The sequence below is a fragment of the Rhinolophus hipposideros genome (genome assembly GCF_964194185.1).
Source record: "Rhinolophus hipposideros genome assembly, chromosome: 9".
Classification (NCBI taxonomy): Eukaryota; Metazoa; Chordata; class Mammalia; order Chiroptera; family Rhinolophidae; genus Rhinolophus; species Rhinolophus hipposideros.
In genome coordinates this window covers 67,626,173-67,636,803 of record NC_138055.1, presented here as the reverse complement: position 1 = coordinate 67,636,803, position 10,631 = coordinate 67,626,173, and the positions used below count along the sequence as shown (strand labels likewise).

The following is a 10,631-nucleotide window of genomic DNA, read 5'->3' as shown; positions in this document are numbered from 1 at the left end:
GTATCCTTAACGTGGCCGTCGGGCCTGGGTGTGTCCCTCAAGTTCCCCGTAGCGTCATTCCTAGGTCTGAGATGAGTAACTTTTCTGAACCTTCAGAACCGCTTATTTGTCGCTGTGTCAATTCAAAGTAAGTTGTTCTTTGGCAGTCCGCAGGTGTCACGTTGTCGTGCTTAAGGTGGCTTTATTGGGTCTGTTGCTGTTTAACATGAACGTGTCATGGTTTGGGGCCAAGCCAGTGGAAGCTGAGTCTGAAATCAGATTTGTAACAGTACGTCAGAAGCCCACATTTCATTAGCATTTGTTTTTGCCGACGCAGGAACTTTGTATGGGAGGTCGACTTGGATTATTAGAGGGAGAAAAAAAACAAGAGTCAGACAGTGTGGGGAATACTGTTGCTTATATCATACTGCATCTTGACATTGAGAATTATGAAGTTTCATTCTGTATAACCCTACTGCTTTTATTTGTTATTTTGTTTTCACCTTTCTTGATTTATTCTTACATATTGATGCCATTTAAACGGGGGAAAAAAGACCTTGTATCTTCAGAACCAACTCTATTAATTTAGAGCTTTTAAATTCATGTCTTTTTGGAAAACTTTACCTCCTTCTCTATTTATTACGTTCACTTTTTGGACATTTTATAATTTGTAGTGCTGACAAATGTGGGCCAGAGAAAGAAGGATAAACTTAACAGTATTTTAATTTTAATATTTTGGAAGCCATGGGGTGTATGGGAGTGTGGAGATTATAGAGAGGTTGGGAAGAAAAATAGCAAAATATTTTGATTTTTTTCCCCCTCTAAATTCTTGGTTATCATAAACGTTCCTGCGTTTACTCAGGATTATACTGAGGAATCAATCATCTGAAGGTTTGCTGTTTTATAGTGGGTGTGTAGAACAGTGTCTTGACTTAGTAATGATAACTGCATAAAAATAGTTTACTAAGCGCTTTTATTACTGGTTGTAATTTCCATGGTGTAATGACTTTTTAATATATTCATTAATGTGAAACTTACATATAATGACATTTGTTTGGAAGACACTCAGCATTAGTTTTACAGAATACTTAGAACCATATGGTCTTTTCCAGATGTCAAGATATAAAGGGGGCAAGAGATGTAGGTTTACATAAGTAGCAGCAGCTTTTGGTGCTAGTGCCCTGAAAAAAAACTTACTTCTACAACCAAAAGTTGGGTTAGGAGCATTCCAGGATTGTTTCAGAGAAAATCATGTAGGTATTTAACTTCTTAAAAGACATATTATTTCAATAAAATTAGAAAACCTGTCCCTGCCCAAGATATTTTTTTAACCAAGGATTTCCCAATAGTCAATTCTGAATCTAAAAAAAAGCACATATATGTATATTTTTTACAAATAGAAAAGATGAAACTTGTAATTTATGATGGAGAGACAAACGGAAATAGTTACAATTTAATGTAAAAGTTCAACTTGAGGTACATAAAAAGTATTAGCTGAGTTTTTTCTTTATTCTGTACTAGAAAAAGGGGTGATACCTACCTCCTGCCTTTGCCTTTTTTCTGTCCATTCATTTAGTACCAGTGTGGTCTCTGCCATATGTCTTTATGAGTTGATGTGTTTTTGTTAATAAACAGGCATGATGTGAAAATAAGTGCCGGAAGATATCCAGTCTGATTTCTGTAGTATCTTAATCAGAAATGAGCTCTCTTGCTGGTTTTCTTTTCACAGATGCTGCACTTAAGAAAAGGATACTTGTTTTGATCCTCTGCTCATTGTTTTTCTCGTGAAGTATTATTAATCGATCCTAGAGGTGGTATTCTTTGTAAGAATTTGTGAAGGAAAGCATAATTCCTGGACACTTTTATATAATGTGAGCAAACAAAATTTGTAATACAAAATTTTATTAATTCAGATTTCTTTAATACCAAGATTGTACTCAGTTTAATTCATATTTTCATTGTTGTTGATAATAATAGCATTTTTATTTTACAACAAATGTTGCAATAAGAAAAAGTAAGCGTTATTCTGTGACTCATTTCCATGATCTAGAAGTGAAGTAGCATGAATATAAGTGGTTGGTTTTTTTTTTTAACTTCTTTTTCTGTAATTATTAAGCTATGCTAGATAGATGCAGCTTTAAAGAGACAGTGTAAACCAGATTCTATTGCAGTACTTATTTTCATTCCTATTTTAAATTTTTCTTAGTGATAGATAACTTTGTCAGTTAATTTTAGCATATGTCACCTTTGGATGACTACTGTTTTAAACTTTCAGGTCTGATGAGAGCTAAAATATTAGGCCAGTGTCTCATCAGTAGAAAGATGTTCCATTTTCACCTGCAATTGTACAGGTTGACTAGCAGTTCTTTTTTAGAACCAGGTTTCGGTTAGAAATTGTATCTAGACCAGTTTAAAATTAAATCTTTCAAGTGTTGGTTTCATCCTGGCTGTCTTGTATAGACAGAAGTAGGAGATTTCATTTAGCCTTGAAGGAGATTAGTCAGTTACAGTCATAACAATTAGTTTTCCTCATTTTTCTGTCCTCCTGTTATTTTATTTCTTGTTAGTATAAGGAATCTTCCGTTTACAAATGTTTCCAAGGTCCTCTTATTTTTTAAAAATTACTGTGGTTGTGCCATTAGATAGCTCCATTGAAAAGTAAGATGTAGATGCAGATAATTACAGAGTTTATGTAAAAGGCTACATAATGGTGGGGTGGGGGAGCAAGTAGTTCTCCGACTTTACATAAGTGACATTTGAAAGGGGGTTAATTTGAAGAACAGAGAAAACTAGACACAAAGCTATGCATAAATTGTGATAAACGGAAAAGGTGAGATTGGAAAGGAAATAAAGGCATTAGATGCCATTATAAGGATTTGGACTCTATTGTTAGTGGGATTTTAAAAAGAAAAGAGATCTGACCAGATTTGTGTTCTAGGTTAGTCTAGCAGCAGTATGGGTGGGGGGGGGGGCTGGCTTGTGGGAGATAGAACCCTCACATGTCTATTACTAGACCAACCTCTGTTTTAAAAAAAAATTTTTTTTAATGGGGAATATTGAGGAATTGTGTTTCTCCAGGGCCCATCAGCTCCAAGTTGTGGTCCTTTAGTCTAGTTGTGGAGGGTACAGCTCACTGGCCCACGTGGGAATTGAACTGGCAACCCTATTGTTAAGAGCTCACACTCTAACCAACTGAGCTATCTGGCCGTCCCACAACCTTCTGTTCTGTAGTATGTAAAACTGGGAGTGCATTAGAACACTCAAAAAGAGAAAGAGGCTAAGTAGAGTTCACTGGGGAGCACCATTGCAGGAGTTGGAGAGAAAGACATCGTGAAAACTTAAAGCGAAAAAAAAGGCAGGGAAACATGGGGAGAGTGTAGTTATGGAAGCCAAGAGAGAAATAGTTTACAGTGTCCAATGCTACAGCGAGGTCAGGTAAAAAATAAGGTTTGAAAACATGGTGGATAAATTCAGTCAGCAGAATCCAGATTACATTTGGTTGAAGAGTGATGAAAAACTAGTATTCTTTCAAGAAACTTGGCTCTGAAGAGGAGAGATCAGAGAACTGCTATTGGAACAGTATTGCTATTGCTACAGAACTATTAAGATTTTCAGTTGTAATGCTCATTCGCTTTCTAAAATATTTGGTGGTGATTCCCATTCTTGAATTGGTGATTAGAGATGTTAAAAATCTCTGCAGGTTGCTTGTCTGTAAGTTATTAAACAGAGAAGAAACATTTGGGAACTGTAATGTTACATTCTAGTCAATTCATATCTATAAATGACATTTAAACCACGAAAGCAGTTTTGTTAATTTCTAGGCTGGAGAAGTAAGGTGTAAGGATTCTTATATGTATTAATTACTTTGAATGAGCATTGTAGTTTGGAACTTTGTAGCCGTTTTCAAGAAAGAAGTTATGTTCTGTATATCACTATGTTAGAGAAGAAAATAACAAAAATAATTGGTTTAGATATCCTTTAGAGGAAAATTAGAAGATACATTTTGAACACTATAAAGGTTTTTTTTTATTGCAACTGCTTCATTGTCTTAGTTGTGATTATATTGGATATTAGTATACTTGATGAGCTCCAAGAATGTTGTGTTAGGTTTTTAAGAAAATGTTTCTTTTCATAAATTAGTCTTGATTATTGTCAGTGTTCATTTTTTATTTCTATTTTTTTTTTAATTTGAGAGAAGAAGAAACTGATTAGAAAGAAGAAACGTTTCCTCCTGATTATCTGAAGTGTAAAATTATCCACATCTGTTACAAACCATTCACTTTCTCCCCTCTTTCTTCAGAAAGGAATCTTTAACATCCAACTCATTGTGGGCTTTCCCGATCCATAGAAGGAAGGATGTTATAACCTAACTAGGTGGAATACCTGTGGATACTATGGGTAATAACTGACACTAGTGATTTTGTAAGTGGACTATTTATATGGATATTTGTTAAATTTGAAATATGGGCACATAATGAAAGTGGGCATTAACACATATATTAAATGGAATTTAGTAATTTAAAAATATCACTTCATCTTTCTTGAAAAACAAAAGGAAACAATTCACCTATAACTTAATGTTTTTGTTAAATTAACTGGAAAAATTTTGGAAACTGGTTTCCTTAATATGCTGTTCAGCCAAAAGTTTTGGAAGATCTCCATCAAGGAAACAAAATTATTCATCAAAAAGTGAAAATTGTGGAGAAGAAACTTTTGAAGATTTACTTTTGAAGTATAAGCAAATACAGTTGGAACTAGAGTGCATCAATAAGGATGAAAAGCTAGCTTTGAGTAGCAAAGAAGAGAATGTGCAGGAAGATCCTAAAACATTGAACTTTGAGGACCAAACAAGCACTGATAATGTCAGTATTACAAAAGACTCAAGTAAAGAGGTCGCTCCTGAGGAGAAAACACAGGTCAAAACTTTTCAGGCATTTGAATTAAAACCACTCAGGCAAAAATTGACTTTACCAGGAGATAAGAACCGTTTGAAAAAAGTTAAAGATGGAACAAAACAGCTTTCCATGAAATCTGACACTACTGAATCTAGTCAAGGTAATGGAATTAAACATTTCAATTAGTAATAAGATTTCTTCTTTCTCTAAACAGGTAACTACTTATTTTGGTAGCGTGCTTCATTGAAATGATTCTAATTATCTGAATTCTTTTTGTACTTTATGTAGCGACAGTCATATTATTGAATAATGATGCTTTGTTTCATTCTAATCTTTCTTTTTTGGCTTTACATCATGCTGGTCAGAACTTGTAATACAATTTTTAACATGAGTAATAGTGAGCACCTTAGTTCCTAACTTAAAGGGAATGCTTTTGACGTTTACCACTAAACATGATGTTTACTAAGTTTTTGTAGGTGTTAGGTAAAGGAGGGCACCCCCCTCCCCATTGCTCGTTTGAGATGTCCAGCATGAAATGGATGTTGAAGTTTATCAGTTTTTTTCTTCGTTATTGAGAAGAGCATGTATCTAATTTTTTTCCTTCAATGTATTAGTGTAATGGATGATATTAATTGATTTTGTTGTGTTAAGCCACCCTTGTACACTTGGGATAAATCCAACTAGTTCATATATCATTTTTACCGTATATATTGTAGATTTGGTTTACTTTTTTCTTTTCCTCTTTATAAAGTTATAATTTATATATAGTAAAACTTCCCCTTTTTAAATGTGTAGTTCCTTGAGTTTTGACAAAAGCAGGCAGCTGGGTAACCATCGCCAGCCACCACAATTAAGATATGGAACAATTCCATTAACTCTCACCAATTCCCCCTTACCCTTTTGTAGGCAGTCCCTCACTTCCTCAACCCTTAGCCCATCTGGTAACCACTGATCTCTTTACTGTCCCTATGGTTTTGCCTTTTCCAGAATGTCTTGTAAATGGAATCATAGAGTACATTGCCTTTTGATTCTAGCTTCTTTCACTCGGCATAGGGTATTTGAGTTTCATCGATGTGGTTGTATAAGTAGTTCTTTCTTACTGCTGAGTGTTCCATTGTATGGCTATGCTACAGTAGTTTATCCATTTCCCACTTGAGGGATATTTGAGTTCTTGCAGTTTGGGCCAATTTAAAACCTTCATAAATAAAAGTTTGCTAATGTTTTGTTTAGAATTTTTCATCTGGGTTCATAGCCTGTAATTTTTTCCCTTTTTCCTTGCCAAGTTTAGTATAAGGTTGTGATGTTCAAAATGAGTTGGGGAGTGGTTTCTTCTTTATTCTCTGGAGTAGTTCAAGATTGGAATCATTCCTTGCGATATTTGGTAGATCTTGCTGGTAAAAGTGTCTGGGCCTGGATGGGGTTTTTTTCTGGTAAGGTTTTAAACTACGAATTGTTCATGCTTTCTGTCTGGTTGAGGCAGTTTAGGTAAGCTATATTTTTCTAGTAATGTGTCCATTTTCGGGAAGTTGTAAAGTGTATAAAAAATTATTCTTAAGACTCTCTTAACCTTTTTAAAATTATCTGTGGCATTTATACATTGAATCCCCCATTTTTAATTTCCCCAGAAATAAGTCCATAGCTTTTAAAACTCATTAATGTTTTCAGCCTGTCTCCTAGGAAGATCATTTTGCGCTATGAAATTTCTGCTCTAGCTGCATCTCAGTTTGTGATATGTAAATTTAAAAAATTCATTTCTGACTACTTTCTAATTTTTGTTTTTCTTTGACCTGCAGGCTATGTGGAAGTGTGTTTCTTAATTTACAAACATGTTGGTTTTCTAGCTGTATTTTTTTGTTACTGATTTCTAAGTCAGTTACATTGTCAGAGAATGAGATCTATATGATACCAATCTTTTGAAATATTTGTATAGATTTTCTTTATTGTTTAGTATGTGTTCAGTTTTTTGAACTGTTCTGCATGTGTTTGGAAGAAACGTATGGATTGTTAGATCAAGCTTTTTATGTTAATATCTTCCTTCATTTTTAGATCGGCTTGATCGATTATTGAGAGGTTTGTTAAAATATGCCACTGTAATGGTAGTTTTCAGTATTTGCTTTAAATGCTTTGAGGCTGGAGAATTGACTCATTATTCTTATTATTATGTAATGACCTTCTTTATCTCTAGTAATGTTTTTGTCAGAACTCTCTTATGTCTATATTAATGGCCACACCATCTTTCTCCTGATAGTATATATGTCTTGTATATCGTTTTCCATCCTTTTGGTCTTTCTGTATCCTCATGTTTCAAATGTCACTTGTACATAGTATAGAGCTGGATTTAATTTGTAATTTAGTTTGACGATATTTGTCAAACTAAACAATAGTTCATTCACATTTTTGTCATGATTACTGATGTTTGGATTTATTTTCTTTTGTTCCATTTTTCCTTCTTACCTCTTGATTATCTTTTTGTATAATTTTTTTTTTCTTTTACTAGTTTGGAAATTAGTTATGTACTAAGTTTCTGTTCTCATATTGGTTCCTCTTGGAATTATAACATAAATTCTTATCAGTCTGTAAAGTTAATCAAGGTCTTTACCCTTCCCCTGATATTCAAGGACCAATATTTGCCTAGCTTTGCCCATGTAGGTATTTAACACTTCCTGCGCTCACTCTTCCTTCTATGTCTAGAGCTACTTATACTTAAAATACATTTTAAAAAATTTCCTTTAGTGTGTGTTTGCTGGATGGAAAGTTATTTCTGTTTGCCCTCTTTAAACGATCATTTTCCAAGGTTTAGAATTCTAGATGGGTTAATTATATTATCACATATTGAAGATATTTTCTGGCTTCCATTGCTGATTTTGAAAACTCAGCTATCAGTCTTAATAGTTTCTAATTTGAAGATAATGTGTCTTCTTTCTGAGGGTATTTTGTTGTAAGATGTTGTTTTTGTCTTTGATATTCTGTAGTTTAACTATGATGTGTTGATTGTATTACTAGATTTCTTTTTATTTATCCAATTTGCAATGTGTTGTGCTTGTTTTCATTGATTCTGAAAAACTGTCATCTCTTAAAAATAGTGTCCCATTTTTTTCTTCTCTGTATAGATGTATGTTATGTTGAATCATCTCATTTTCTCTTCCGTTTCCCTTACTTCCCCTTAAGTTTCCATCTCTAACTGCTACATTCTGGGAAATTTCATCCGATGTATCATCTTTCAGTTCACTGATTATCTCTAGCTGTGTCTAATCAGCATTAAGCCCACCTATTGAGTTTTAAATTTCTGTTAGTTTTTATTTTAGTATTTCACTTTTAGTTTGGTTTTTCAAATCACTCAACTCATTCTTTTCAGTTTTCTTCTCTCTGCTTATTTTTTTCATATTTGTCTGTTCTTTAAACATGTTAACCGTAGGTTTGTTTTGTTTCTCCCCTTTGCCTGCTAATTTCTAATAATTTGAGGTCTTTGTGGGTCAGATTTCTGATGTTTGCTATCTCTGACGGTTGTTTAGGATACCTTCTTTTCTTGAACACTTAGTGATATTTTTGTTTGTTTCTTGTTTAAGTGAGGTGCTCATTTTTCTTTGAATTTTTTTGGAGGAAATTTTTTTTAAAGATTTTTTTTGGGGAAGGGGAATGGGACATTATTGGTGCAACAGTGTGTACTTCCAGGACTTTTTTTCCAAGTCAAGTTGTTGCCCTTTCAATCTTAGTTGTAGAGGGTGCCGTTCAGCTTCAAGTTGTCCCCTCAGTCTTAGTTGTGGAGGGCGCAGCTCAGTTCCAGGTCCAGTTGCCGTTTTCTAGTTGCAGGGGGCACAGCCCACCATCCCTTGTGGGAGTCGAACTGGCAACTTTGTGGTTGAAAGGACACACACACTCCAACCAACTGAGCCATCCGGGATCTCAGCGGCAGCTCAGCTCAAGGTGCCCTGTTCAATCTTAGTTGCAGGGGGCGAAGCCCACCATCCCTTGCGGGACTCGAGGAGTTGAACCAGCAACCTTGTGGTTGAGAGCCCACTGGCCCATGTGGGAATCGAACCGGCAGCCTTCGAAGTCAGGAGCATGGAACTCCAACCGCCTGAGCCACTGGGCCGGCCCTGGAGGAAATTTTTTGAGGCCTGGGACAAAGATGGATTCCCCAGAGAGGATTTGCTTTTGCTGTTGCCAGGCACCTGAGTAGACTTGTTGTGCTCTGGGACCGCTTTATATTTGAAGTTTTCAAGGCCATCCATGTGGTGTAAATTTGGTTGCAAACCTGAGTGGTGACTGATTTTAGTTACACATTCTCGGGGACATTTTTTTTTTTTAATCTCTTCAATGTAATACCATGATCCCAGACAGGCAGTTTTCAAAAGTAAAATCCGGTGGGATAGAAAAGACGCACAAGTATCATAGAGTATAATAGAGTTCTATATCAAAGCCTGCAGTAACAAAGGAAAGACCAAATATCTCCACCTTGATTTAGGAAGTTTTCATAGTGATAGAAATGTTTGAAATGAGTGTTTTCCACTTAAGAAGTCAGAATAAACCAAATGAGCAGATGAAGGCACAGAGAACTTTAAGAGGAAGTTGAGATTATGGGTGCAATGTGGGCTATATGGTATGGTTCTGAGAGTGTTTGGATATCAATTTACAAAAGGATAGGTTGAGATTGGATTACAAAGGGCCTTTTGTAATCCAATTTAGATTGTCTTTAAACACCAGGTGGATCATCAAATATTTGTAGGCAGGAAAATGATGTGATCGGTTATCTATTTTATTTATTTTTTTATAAATTTTATCGGGGAATGTGGAGAATGTGTTTCTCCAGGGCCCATCAAGTCCAAGTTGTCCTTCAGTCTAGTTGTGGAGGGCGCAGCTCAGCTCCAAGTCCAGTTGCCATTTTCAATCTTTAGTTGTAGGGGGTGCAGCCCACTATCCCATGTGGGCATTGAACCGGCAACCTTGTTGAGAGCTCACTCTGACCAACTGAGCCATCCAGCCGCCCCTCTGGAGGCTCAGAGGCAGCTCATTGTCTTCAATCTAGTTGTGGAGGGCGCAGCTCACTGGCCCATGTGGAAATTGAACCGGCAACCCTGCTGTTCAGAGTTCTCGCTCTTAACCAACTGAGCCACCCGACCGCCCCTCGGATATCTGTTTTTGAAAAGCAATTGACAGCAGTATGGAAGAGGGATTGACTGTCTTCAGCTCAGTTTAGAATACCATGTAATAAAAGCTAAAATTATCTGAATCAATAAATTACATTGATTAGTGTTTCTACATATTCATTTTCTCCCCCAGTCGTCAGCAAGGCTCTCAGCTCTATTAAACCTTTACATTATTGGTCAGCTTTTTTTCCATTTCTCTTCACAACTCTTCTAAACCTTCACCATCATTTTTCAGGGTTTTACTCAACCTTTATTCTCAGCATATGAGCTTGATTCCTATTTCAAGTGATCTCATTCAATTTACAGTTTCTCACTTCCTAGCTATAAACGTATATCCATATTGATTTTCACTTCAGTTCCTTCACTTTTTGGAAGTGGTGACTTCTTGTTTATGGCCACTTTGTTTTAATCTGTATTCCTCGCTCTTAACTTCTCTCACATTCTCTGGGACCTTGTTCTGTCTGTTTATTTGATTCACCTTTAACCACTTTCTCTTAATGGGTTTTTATTATAAACATATTTGAGTGTTCATCCCAAAATTTAAGCACTCCCTCCTCCCCATTCAGCATTCTCCTTTAACTGCTGTCTTTTCAAGCAAACTTCTGGAAAG

General features: G+C 35.7%; 1 protein-coding gene across 1 annotated transcript in view; it reads left to right on the top strand.

Moving 5' to 3' along the window:
- The window catches only part of ZFC3H1 (zinc finger C3H1-type containing), a 50,918-nt gene that overhangs the window by 1,275 nt on the left and 39,012 nt on the right, over nt 1-10,631 (top strand). Inside the window, exon 2 of the mRNA XM_081058230.1 lies at nt 4,618-5,034. Within this exon, the coding sequence (XP_080914356.1) occupies nt 4,618-5,034 (417 nt within the window). The remainder of the gene's footprint in view (nt 1-4,617; nt 5,035-10,631) is intronic.